The sequence below is a fragment of the Plecotus auritus genome (assembly GCF_963455305.1).
Source record: "Plecotus auritus genome assembly, chromosome: 7".
Lineage (NCBI taxonomy): Eukaryota > Metazoa > Chordata > Mammalia > Chiroptera > Vespertilionidae > Plecotus > Plecotus auritus.
The window spans coordinates 148003872-148016725 of NC_137774.1; the positions used below are offsets into that span (position 1 = coordinate 148003872).

A 12854-nucleotide genomic window follows, 5' to 3' on the forward strand; every position below is an offset into this window, starting at 1 on the left:
AGATGGGAGACCTTCACCTGCAACCCAGGCAGACGTGGCCTGCCCGCACCCTCCACAGGCCACCCTGGTCCCACATCCGTCTTCCAGTCCGAGCCTGTGCCTACCCACCTCCTCCGCCTGCTGGGCCTCCGCGTGCTTGTCCAGGTAGGTCCCCTCCAGCACAGAGCCCACGATGGTGAGGCCCTTGCCAGCCTTGAGCTGTGTGGTGAAGGACAGCAGGCGGGGGTGCTTCACACACTGTTCAGAGTCCAGGTTCAACATCACCAGCACCTGGGGCCTGTGTAGGTATAGCAGTTACTGTGGCAACTCATCACTCACCGGTAGACAAGTTGAGACAGGACAAGTGAAACAGGTGAACAGACAAGATAGGTGAACAGATGGGACAGGTGAACAGATGGGATAGGTGAACAGATGGGACAGGTGAACAGGTGGGACAAGTGAACAGATGGGATAGGTGAACAGATGGGATAGGTGAACAGGTGGGACAGGTGAACAGGTGGGACAGGTGAACAGGTGGGACAGGTGAACAGATGGGACAGGTGAACAGATGGGACAGGTGAACAGGTGGGAAAGGTGAACAGGTGGGACAGGTGAACAGATGGGACAGGTGAACAGGTGGGATAGGTGAACAGATGGGACAGGTGAACAGGTGGGACAGGTGAACAGGTGGGACAGGTGAACAGGTGGGACAGGTGAACAGGTGGAACAGGTGAACAGGTGGGACAGGTGAACAGGTGGGACAGGTGAACAGATGGGACAGGTGAACAGGTGGGACAGGTGAACAGGTGGGGCAGGTGAATAGTCAAATGCCGCCTGGGGCCCTGAGCCTGAGGCTCCTGCTGAAAACCCCAGTGGGCACCTCCTGTCCCTGCCTGTTAACACCTCAGGTAAGTGCAGGAGGGGAGACCAAGGCCTTTCAGTACAGATTAAATTCCCTCCCCCCACCCCCTTCCCAGAAGCGAGAAGAGGGCACAGCTGTTGCGTGTGAAGTCCTCCATCTGCAGGAGCCCCCAGGAAAGCTCACCCACTCCCCACGCCCACACCGCCCAGGCCCAGCCTAGAGCCAGCACCGCCCTCCAGATGTCTGATCAGACACAAGCTGATCACACCCCTCCCCTTCAACCCCATGGATGGGGGGAAGGCACTCGAAGCTTCTGAGACATGTTCCTAACAAGAGGAGGACCAGTTTCTAAGTCTGACGTTAGAAACAAGTGCTCCAGGGGATCAGAGGGCAGGGCCGCCGGCACTCACCTCCAGTTCTTGGTGTGGAGGGTGCCGTGTTCCACACGCAGCAGGGCGTAGCGGGCAGCGTTGAGCGACAGCCCCCTGATGCCATCGCCCCACTCCTTCTCGGCCCTGCGGAGGAAGGGGTGGCAGTGAGGCCCCCACAGCACACTCAGAAGGTGCCCGCAGGGCAGCCGCCCAGAAAGCTGCCTTAGGGTCTCTCTGCACTTCTGTGACGGAGGAGGGGCTAGCAGGCAGGCCAAGAGCGGGAGGGGCAGGACATGGGGAGGGGCACCCTGGCTGGAAGGGGTGGGGGAAGTGACCCTGGAACCTGTATGGGACCTCAGATGGGCCAACTGGGGGAACTACAGGAGGTGTGGTGAGGGCTGATGGGCAGGTAGTGACCTGGGCAGAGCTGGCTCCAAAAGATTGGGCTTCACCAGCATGAGCCTCAGACAGACCCTCCTTCCAAACCACTAGAGCTGGGACAGAGCTTCTGGCAGCCTGCCCACCTGCCACCTGGCCAGAGGGCCCACCTCCCTGAGAGGCCCCACCTCAGAGGCCCCACCCCGCAGGGACCAGGGCGGCTGGGGAATCGCCCCAGTGAGGAACTACAGCAGTGGTTCTCAACCTTCCTAATGCCGCGTCCCTTTAATAGTTCCTCATGTTGTGGTGACCCCCAACCATAAAATTATTTTCGTTGCTACTTCATAACTGTAATTTTGCTATTGTTATGAATCGTAATGTAAATATCTGTGTTTTCCAATGGTCTTAGGTGACCCTGCTAGTGGTCGTGACCCACAGGTTGAGAACCGCTGCTGTAGAGCCTAAGACCATCGGAAAACACAGATATTTACATTACGATTCATTAACGGTAGCAAAATTACAGTTATGAAGTAGCAATGAAAATAATTTTATGGTTGGGGGTCACCACAACATGAGGAACTGTATTAAAGGGTTGCGGCATTAAAAAGGTTGAGAACCACTGAACTACAGGCTCTGAGATGCAGGTAACCTACGGGCACTATTGTTGCTCATGGCTTTGTTTTTTTTGACAGTGTGGTTTCTGGAAATGTTGAAACCTGTCACACATTAGTGCTGCCATCCATGGATTTTTGTTTCCAAAAAGCCCGCTAAAATATGGCTTTTATATATAGACACAGATAAACCAAACCTAATGTTGTGTCTCACAACCATGGAACCAGCTGACAACAGCAGACGTGGCAGCTCTCCACCTGTCCACCGATAGGGCGATGGTTGCACGGAGATCCTGCCCAGGTCCCTCTGCACCCTCCGGTCCAGCGCCCCCGTCCCCCCTCTGAGAACACGCCCCAGTTGGCAGGGACCCTGTGACCGCGGCAGCCACGTGGCCCGCAGAACTCACCCTCGGTACTCGATGTACTTGTAGATACAGCCGGCGATGAGCATGGCGAACAGGGCATAGTACCAGGAGCAGATGAACATCAGTGCCAAGCACAGGCTCATGCCCAGGAAGGACAGCGTCCTGGGGGAGTATGTGGTCATCCAATGGCCGCAAGTGGGGACCAGAGTACATGCCCTGGCCCAGACCCCGACCCCCACATCTCACACGCCGCCTGTCCCATGCCCCAAACTAGCATCTGAGCCACTGGCTCAAAAACAGGATTGGTCCCTTAGTGAAAATCTTTCTTTTAGTTACTCCTAAAACACGGCAGGGATGCCTAGCAGCTGGCTCCTCCATCCTGAGTTGGCTCTGAGGGCTGAAACGGCCTGACGACACCCGTCGAAGCCCTGGCTCTTCAACTGTGCTGCACGCCCACTCTGCTCCCCAAGGCTCTCTGCACCCCGCTGGGCACGAAACCCAGCACCTGACACCCAGGGAACACAAGACCCAGCAGCCTGGGTCGCACAGTGAAAACAAGGGCTGCCCACAGTGGGCGTCCCAGGTGGCAAACACAGGCACGCCGTCCTCACCAGCCTGGCTGGGTGCTTCCGCGAAGGACAACCAGGGCCCCGCAGCCTCCGGGCCCTGCAGCAGCTGGCCTGGCAGGCGCACTGTGCACCCCTCCCAGCGTAGCCTTACAGGCAGTCGTCTTACCAGTGGTAGTATCTGAAGCGTGGGCGCCAATTGGGGGTGCGCAGTAGGGTCTGCACAGCGCACGCCAAGTTCACAAACATGTAGCACATGAGGAAGAACCTGGGGTCCAAGAAGCAGCATCAGAGGAGCTGAGCCAGGTCCACGGTGGTCCCAGCATCTGCTCTGTCCTGCGGGAGTCCCTGCCCACCACCTCCAGTGAGGCCCTCGTCCACGTCACTCCTCTTCCAGTGCAGGGGGGAAGAGGGGTCTCCCTGTACCCCTTGTCCACATCACTGTTCTTCCAGTGGTGGGGGGGGGGGTATATGTCTCCCTATCCCCCTCGTCCACATCACTGCTCTTCCAGTGCGGTGGGGGGGGGGTCTCCCTGTCCCCCTTGTCCACATCACTGTCCCTCCTGTGGGGGTCTCCTTGTCCCACTATCCACATCACTGTCCCTCCTGTGGGGGTCTCCTTGTCCCATCATCCACATCACTGTCCCTCCTGTGGGGGTCTCCTTGTCCCATCATCCACATCACTGTCCCTCCTTCGGGTCTCCCTGACTCCCTCTCATCCACATCACTTCCCACACCATAATCACCTGGGCCCCTGGGCCCATCCCTGTCTGTGGTCCCCTGATTGGGAGGCCAGCCCTGAGAACAGGGCCTCACGCAGTGGCCACAGTGGTGACCACATCCCCACGCCTGGTCCCCATAAGCCCCTGCTGTGCCCGTGCTCAGCTCACATGGAGAGGATGGGGGCCACACTGTCCAGGGAAGCGATGAGGATGCCGATCTCACAGATGAGGGCCGTGAGCAGCAGGGCCCACGTGGGCTCCCCATTGGCCTTCCCATGGCCAAACACCTGCAGGGAGAAGGGCACATGGGCTGGGGCCAGGGCCGATGGCCGCAGGAACAACGCCTGGAGTTGGCTGGTCCAACCCACAGGGCCTCAGAGATGCAACGTACGGAGAAGAGGATTTCCATGACGCACCTGCACCCTATCCCGGGGCCCGGGAAGAAAACCTGACACCAGAACGGGTGAGGCAGCCAGCAGCTGTGTGCCATCAGACCCAGGGCCCTGGCAGGGGGCTGCCAGGGTACAGGGCAACACCCACTATGTCGGATGGGGGTCTCCTGGGATCCTAAGCCCAGTCTCGAGAGGAAAGAATTCTGAAAGGACCTCCCTGCAAGGTACCTGGACCTTCACCCACAGCCATGTGGGCGGCAGAACCTTCCAGAAGGTCTGCCCCATGCTCGGACACCAGGCCTGAGAAGCTCTTCCCACACACTGTCCGCTGCCCAGGATTCTGGGAAGGGAAACCCAGGGGAGCAGCCCCACCAGCCAAGCCTCGGGGGGGGCGGGGGGGGGAGGTGCAAGGTGGGGCTCCCCAACACCAGGGCCACCTCCCGACGGTCCAGCACGGTCCCCGGGCCGGCAGTGCACCCTCCATGACCTTGTCTCTCCTGAGCGGACAGACGGAAGCCGTGAAAGGGGAAGAAACCCGAGTCTGCTGGGATTGGTTTCAGGAAACTATGTGAGAACGGCAGACGCTGGGCCACAGCGACACGCTAGCCTCAGATGCTCGATAAATATAAAGGTCGGTGTGTCCCCAAAATGCAAAAGCACCTCAGGACAAGACCATGTTTGGAGTTGAGGTCACTGGGCTGGACCCTGATCCAATCTGACTGGGGTCATTGTACGAAGAGCAGAATGGACACACACAGGGGTGGCCATGTGAGCACTAGGAAGAAGAGGCCGTCTGCACCCCAAGGAGAGGCCTCGGGAGGAAGCCCGAGACACCCTGACCTCGGACTTTGGCCTCCAGCCCGGGAGAGGCTCAGCCTGTGCTGTCTAAGCCCCACGTGTGTGGCCCTTGTCACGTGGCACCAGGGCACTAACACATCAACGGCCCCGAGTTCCTCCCAGCGGCGTCAGCCCCAACGGGAGGAAGCAGGGGCTCCGGACTCCAGGGCCCTCGTCGTCACAGGGGGGCAGTCCTGGGCGCAAAGTCCCACGGGACACATGCCAGCCCCCTGGGAAGAGGAGGCTCCCACAGCCACGCCTGTGATCCGCTCTGCCAGCCCAGGGCAGTGAGGGGCTGCCTCTGTCCCCGCACCCGTGTCCTCAGCCCAGTGACCATCTGGGGCGGGGGCTGCCGGCTGGAGGTGGGGACAGGGGCCCTTCCACCACCTTTAACCGTAAAGACTGTGCTCTGGGGCAGAACCTCGGGGACGGGACCCTCCAGACATGTTCCTTCCCAGGGTCCCGCTCTCAGAAGGAAGCCCCAAACCTGCGGGCAGCCGCTCACCTGGAGGAAGGGGACGATGCCGTCTCGGGCGATGGCCTGCAGCAGGCGCGGTGCCCCCGTCAGGCTCTGCAGGCCGGCGCCGCAGGTGGAGAAGAAGGAGCCGATGACGATGACCCAGGGCGACGGCCAGGCCAGCATGCCGATGACCAGGTTCCCCTGCAGGGCCTCCCCGAACCTGTGGGAGGGGCGGCGGGGTGCATGTTGAAAACATGAGCTGAAGATTAAACATTTTCCCAGCTGCTGAGTGGGCACACGGCGCGCCCCACAAGTAAACGCACAGGTCCTGCTCCCCGAGGGCCCCCAGTACGCCATGGTCGGCCCGTCCAGGGTCCATGAGGCCACTGTCACTCCTCCAAGTGACAGCGGCACAGCCTCACTGTCAGGGACCTGTAGCCCTCACACCCGAGGGGCGGATGGACACACAGCAGGTTCATGGGCAACAGCCTGGGGCACTGGCCACTCTTCCACAGAGCGGCAGTGGGACCAGCGGGGTTCCCCATGCCTCTCCCAGGATCCCCTGCACCCCCAGCTCTGTCAGGTCTGAGGTGACTCTGTGGTCTCCCAGCAGGAGCAGGGTGGACAGACACATCAGACCAAACAGAACCTCAACAAAGGGACCCTGGGGGCCTATTGCTCTACAAGAGAAGTGTAAAGTCCTGAGTGATCTCAGTTTCAAAGCTAAAGTTACTCCAGAAAACAGACTGTCCCCAGAAATTTCTAGAAATTGCACATAAAAACCAACATACTTATCTCGCAAGATCACGCCTTCGATGCAGGCCCCAAAAAGCATGATGCAGGAGAGGTCTGTGGCTCATGTCAAGGAAGCAGTGGACGTCATGTGCTGGCAGCAAGGCCCTGGTCGCAGACGGGCCTGGAGCCACCCTGTGCCTGCCCACCCACTCTGGGCACTGCCATGTCCCTGTGGCCCTCGGGCACCTTCCTCACTGCTGAGCTCTGGCTCCACGGAATGGGGCTGGAGGTCAGGGAGGACGTGCAGGCCTGCCGTGTGACCACCGCAGGGACACTCGCTCGCTCAGAAGGGACACACTGCAGTGAGAGGAAAGGCTGCACTGGCACCTCCGTGACACAGTGCGTAAAACTGACTGGAGCACGTGTGTGACCATTACGTGATATACACGCAGATACGTGTTACTAACATCTGTGGTACATGGCATGTGGTAACATGGTTACTGTCTGTAGTTTACACAGTATCACATTCCATAACCCAGTGGTCAGCAAACCGTGGCTCGCGAGCCACATGCGGCTCGCGAACCGCGGTTTGCTGCTCTGTTGACTAATGAGTTTGCCGACCACTGCCGTAACCGACTGTGGAGGTGGTGCCAGGTGTCGTGTTTTATGTTCTCGCATCATACCGCACCTCTCAAAGGTCCCTCTCTAAGGGACAGATGTGATCAGGACTTGCCTAAACCAGAGCAGCTCACCCAACCTACGGATGGCACAGCAGCAAGCCGCGGAGGGCATGATGGACAGTACCTGCGCCTGTGCCCCCCACACCTTTACTCCTTTAAGGATACAAATGAAAGACGTGGTCACAATGGCCAGGATGGTCCCTGTGGGGATCGACTTCTGGGCGTCCCTGAGGTCCCCAGATCGGTTCGAGCCCGCCATGATGCCTGCAGAGACAGACAGGCATCTGTCAGGATGGATGGAGCCGGGGTCTCAGCTGCAGAGACGTGAGCTGAAGACCACACCTGCGTGGGGCCACTGTCCCCAGGCCGGGCCTCAAAGAGCACAGCCCAACATCACTGTGTGGATGTGGGACAGCTGCTGCGGGCACCTGGGAAAGGCTCCAAGTGTCCCCCACACTCTCCACAGGGACAGCGAATCCCACCATGAATTAAGTCACAGTCAAGACCAGAGCAAGGCTCAACCCAGACACTTGCCGTTGATATCAAAGCCAGAGGCAACCTCCGGGTGCACCTGGCTCCGACCTCACTTCCCTCTAAGATTGGGTTAATCCAGGTGGCTCGGTCAGAAACTCCCAGGACAATGATGCTAAATGCTGAATTCCTCACGGAGCCAGGTCTGAATCAAGCACTATAAGAAGGTGACCCTACAGTAACTCGAGGCCTCCTCACATTGACTCCACTCGGGGTGCAGTCCTGCTACTCCGAACGTGGGTGTGGCACTGCCTATGCCCTCGAGGCTCACTCACTCCATTTGGTACAGAGAGTGAAATGACTCCAACTGGGCTCAAAGAAACGGCAACCGCTGGCAGGTTTGCTGAGCACCTCATGAGCGTATTCTAGGTGTGACCTGATGTGACAACAAGCTTAGAAAGGCAGTGATGGGTAGGTGTGCTGGTGCAGAGCCCAGACAGGTGCCACCAGGCTCTGGGAACACCTGCATCCACAGAGGATGTTCCCACGCTCTCCACCCACCAGATCTGCTGCCATCCCAGAACACGTCCTATACTGACAGATTGGTGGGGGGGGGCAGGTTATAGGACAAAGACCCCCAGGGGCCAGATCAACACCCCACCAGTCACCAAAGTGAGTCCATAACCCCACCTTTAAGGGGAGACTAAAAAGAAGCACCCCTATTATAAACCCCATGGTTAGTAAGCTGAGATGAAGTACAGAGGGGCAGGGGAGCGGCCCCTGGCAGGCCAGCCTCCCAGAGTGCAGACAGGCTTGCAGTGGGGGCCAGGAGCCGACCTGGACAGGGACCAGAGGGACAGACACACCGCAGCTACAGGTGTGTCAGGCTTCTGCTCTGTGGGGGTCAGGATGAGGGGTATCCTGGTGGGAGGTGGTCTCCAGGAGTAGTGTGTGTGTGAACCTGTGTGTGTGCACACACATGTGCATATGTACATGTCTATGGCGGCAAGATGAGGGACTTTCACACACTGAAGGCCCTCCCAGAGGCCAGCTGACTCTTGTAAGGACCAGGATGGCTACAGCGCTGGCCACTAACAGCTCTCCGTGCTCACTCCTAGGCACCACCTAATCGCGCACCGGGTGTCTCAGCAAGGCCACGCCACAGTCACAAAGTTACTGCTAAGAACCCTGGCAGCTCAGGAGAGCGCGGACAAAGCTGGCTGAAACCACACGGCTTCCTGCGCTCCCCACTTAGAACAGTCGGGGAGCAGATTGCAACTCCTTTCTTGAGCCAAACGGGAAAGAAAACGGGATGGGGGAGGGGGACAGGGTTGGCTATGTTAGAGGTGAGGGAAGAGCCGGCCTGGCCCACTGGAGTGCCCGCAACCTCACCGGTCACGGAGGGAAAGTAGATGCCGACCAGCATGGTGAAATAGGTCATGATGTCAGTGAGCACGTAGGGCAGCTTGCTGCTTTTGCTCTCCTCCGGCACCGGTACCGAGGGCGTGCCCTGCTTCTCCACAAACACGCCTTTGTCCGTGTACACACTCCACAGGTTATCTGTGGGGGAAAGGATGGGTCACAAGACTTTGGAACCTTCCACCAGGGCTCCCACCATCCGGAGGCCCAGCAGATGCGCCCGGCATAACTTCACACCAGGCATCAAACTCAGAAACTGACCTCTGAGGACTGTTCACTCATCACTGAATGAAAGATTTCGGCCCTACAGACACATTTGCAGATTTCACTTGAACAAACGTGTCCTAGGAGGCTCTGCGGGGAGGTCTCCAAGTGGAGGGTCAGACAGCAATCCCCTCACACAGGTCACCTCACTGATAGAGGACCCCTCAGGGGCAGCCATGGCCCTAGCCCACACAATTAATTGAGGTGCCACCTTGGGCCCACCTCCTACTTGTGCAAATGCACCCCTGGGCAGATCCCAGCTGGCTGGGCTATAGCCTGTAGGCCCCCTCTCCATACAGACCCCCTTTTCCTCCAAAACCCCCTGAAGGGTCCCTGTTGCAGAGCCCATCCCCTCAGGGCCCCCTCCCCCCGACATGGATTCCGTCCTCCCACAGAGACCCCCAGCCCCCTAAGTCATCTCTTTGTCTCTCTCCCACCTTCCACCTATCCCTGCTCTCTCAGAGCAGGGCACCCTATCTCCACCACCACCCTCCTGAGTGACCTGTGAACAGCTGCCCCTCCAAGGGTCTTGCTCGGCCAGAACCCAGAAGTCGGGGCTGGGCCACTAATCAGGGGCCTCTGAGCATCAGGATCCCAGGCTGAGGGCTGTGTGGGCGTGTGCAGCCCCGACCCATCTCAATGCAGTACAGCCCACGCCTCCCCCCAACACCCACTGTCATCACAGCCTCAGAGGGACCCGTGATATCCATCTACCTCGGGGTGGACAGCTAGGGACCCAGTGATCATGGCCTCAGGATTATTCTACTTCCTCTTCCATAAAAAGTCAGGCCTCTCTCCTGGTATTGGGGGCGGGGGGTGGCAAGCCCAATTTCTCATCACAGAAGAACTCAGGGACAGGAAAAACCAGTCCCCACTGGTTAATTACTCCCCTTATTAACAGAGCTGCTATGAAATCCAAAAGCAAAAGGATCCACTTGGAGCCCCTGACCCGTTGGCCTCCACAAGCGGCTGCATCTACGGCCTGGGAGAAGCAGGCCAAGCAGAGGCCCTGGCAGATCAGCATCGAGGAAGGGGTGGCACAACCAGGGACCGGGCTTTGGACAACTCAGCGCCACCGAGATCCACTGGGCACTCACCCAGGAAGACGCCGCTGGCCACGCCGGGGATTCCCTGGATCTCCGTGAGGTTGTTCTGGGCAAAGTACTCGTCGCAGATGGCGCTGGGCATGGAGTTGTTGCAGAAGAGGCCCCAGAGCGCGGTGGTCACCGTGCCGTTGTTGGTGGTGAGGACTTTGGCACAGACGTCGAAGTTGCGTCTCGATAACGTGCGGTTCCCGAGCAGACAAACCCTGGAGAGGAAGCGGGAGCGTGAGGGGACGTGCAGGACCTGAGAAATGACTCCCACCACTTTCTTTGCAGGGGGGGTGGGGCCTGCTAGTAGCTGCTGACACTCTCCGTTTAGCACGAGAACATTGGCATGAGCTGCTGGAAATCAGTGTTTAAGCAGGAGTCCAGCTCTCACGCAGTGTGGGGCTGAGGGATGGTCTGTCCTGGAGTGAATGGGGCTATTCCCATCCAGGTGGCTCCCTCCACATGGAGACAGCAAAGTGCAGGGGCCAGGAGGGGGTTGGGTGCCAGCCCCCTCCCAGCCGCCCCCACCCAGGCCAGTGGGCAACCTGATGCCTGAGCACTAGCCATACCACCAGCTCGCTCACTCGCTCTGTGACCTAGGGCCATGTCCTTGTGACTTAGTATTCTCATTCAAAAGGGGGACAAGGGGAGAACCCACTTGAGGGTTTTCATGAGGACTAGGGGAGCAGGCCACAGCCAGGAGATCAGTTTGCCTGACGTCCTCCGGGACGCCAGCCAACCGATACGCCCCTGGGCCTTCGCCAAACCTCCCGTCCTGCCCTTGCAGGTGGCTGGCTACAAAAGCAGCCTGACTGCTCATCCCCGATGCCGGGGGGAGAAGGTAAGACTGCCAGACACACGGCCCCACCACCCTGGGCCCTGCCTTTATGCCATCAATCACAAACCAATTACAAACCAGGAAACACTGTGCCCTTACAGATCTGGCCCAAGCAGAGGACCGAGGACAAGGACCCCTGACGGAAGACTGGGACTCACGGGATGTCCGGTGGGTCGAAGGCCGTCTTGATGACGCCGGCGTAGATGGCAAGGATGGACAGCACCACACAGGCCAGGAACACCAGGGCCAGCTTGTTGACGTACTTGACGCCCACGAAGACCACCATGGCCATGAGGACCAGGGTGCACGTCCCATACACTCGCATGTTGTGCAGCATGGCCACAGCCTCGCCGTCCGGCGACTGGGCGTGGATGATGGATGCGCCAGGGGAGATGTAGGTCTGTGGGGACAAGGCAGGTCAAGAAGGGCTGCCTATCCATCCCTGCCTAGAGGATGGCCACATGGGGAGAGGGACGGGGCCAGACACAACCTTCTGGGGGGCGCTTAGCGCTGGGCTCCCTCCTTCCCTGAGGGCCCCCACAGCCCCAGAATGCATCTACAAGGGACTCTCAGGTACATAAGGAACAAAAGCTGAGAAGAAAGGCCTGTCAGAAGCTCTGCCCTTGGGGTCGGTGCTAGGCAAGAGGAACCAGCCCAAAACAAAGCACTTACCAGAAAAATCTCAATGGTCCCCAAAATATACATGGCCCCTGCGAAGGTCGTGCCCAGATAGAAGCAGAGGCCCACGGCCCCCCCGAACTCCGGCCCCAGGGACCGTGATATCATGTAATACGAGCCACCAGCTGCAAAATACGCCAAACAGGAAATGGGGTTAAGGACGCATCGTGTACCGTGAATGTGGACTTCACAGAACAGACAGCAGCTCTGGCAGTTGTGACCAAACAGGTCCTGGGGAAAAACAGCCAAAGGCAGGGGGCAGAGCCCGTAAGTCTGCACATTTTGATGTAAAACCAACACTTCCATCCTCTTAACTTCTGTCCCAAAAGGCCTGAGAACCCCGGGCTGCTTAAGCTTCACTTCTGTGTCACCCCCAGCATGCAACTGACACCCATGCCCCACAGATAGGTCCCTGGCCATTCCGTCGGACAGCGAGTCCACCCTCAGACACAACCAGGAGACGGTGGGTGACTCTGGAGAGCCTGAAGGACTCCTCAGGGCATGCCGTTCTCTCTGAAAAGCAAACCTAAAAGCCAATCTGCCACTAGAATCATCTCTCCACGCGAGCGGGTCACACCTCCTCCTCAGCACTGAGTGTCGGTGCCGCCTCCCAGCTGGACATCAAGCAAAGGGAGACTGGTCCCCATGCCCAGCCGGTAAGCCCATAGGGGCTCACGCTCCATGGCCGGGGAGGACGGCCAGCAGGAGGATGGCCAGCGGGATGACGGCCTCTCCACGGCTGCTGCTCCTTGTGAGGCCTGGGAAGTTCTGGGGGAGGGGCCGCTATTCAAGGACTTGGGATGCAAAACATGCTGGACCTCACAAGCTGCAGGGGCACAAGGGGGCACCGTTTCAGTTCCTTGAATCCAGGTGCCAAATACACTAGAGGCATCTGTGCCTGCACTTTTGCTCCTGAGAGACCACACAGCCTCAGGTACAAACTGGGCGCAGCACTGGCCCACCTGCCTACCCGCCTTCCCTTCTCTGCTGAGCTCACTGCCCTGTGGGCACTGCTTCCTAGGGATGGGAGCTACGCCGCCAAATGGGGGAAAACAAACAGCCATGATTTCAGGGCTCAAACACCAGTGAACCCTGCAGACCAGAGCCCCGCCCTCCCGCGCCCAGCCCCCATCAC

The 12854-nt window shown here is 58.9% G+C and overlaps 1 protein-coding gene across 7 annotated transcripts in view; it reads right to left on the reverse strand.

The window, feature by feature from the left end:
* SLC12A7 (solute carrier family 12 member 7) overlaps positions 1–12854 on the reverse strand; it is an 82989-nt gene that overhangs the window by 11052 nt on the left and 59083 nt on the right. For all 7 annotated transcript variants that reach the window (XR_013961296.1, XM_080681841.1, XM_080681838.1 and 4 more), the window contains exons 6-17: positions 11714–11844; positions 11200–11441; positions 10210–10421; positions 8822–8989; positions 7124–7222; positions 6335–6392; positions 5589–5763; positions 4023–4141; positions 3302–3400; positions 2609–2728; positions 1252–1356; positions 109–277 (exon numbers count right to left, since the gene is read on the reverse strand). Coding sequence is in view for 6 of the 7 variants with exons in the window: in XM_080681841.1 (XP_080537967.1) it covers positions 109–277; positions 1252–1356; positions 2609–2728; positions 3302–3400; positions 4023–4141; positions 5589–5763; positions 6335–6392; positions 7124–7222; positions 8822–8989; positions 10210–10421; positions 11200–11441; positions 11714–11844 (1697 nt within the window). In the remaining variant the exon portion in view is untranslated. The remainder of the gene's footprint in view (positions 1–108; positions 278–1251; positions 1357–2608; positions 2729–3301; positions 3401–4022; positions 4142–5588; positions 5764–6334; positions 6393–7123; positions 7223–8821; positions 8990–10209; positions 10422–11199; positions 11442–11713; positions 11845–12854) is intronic.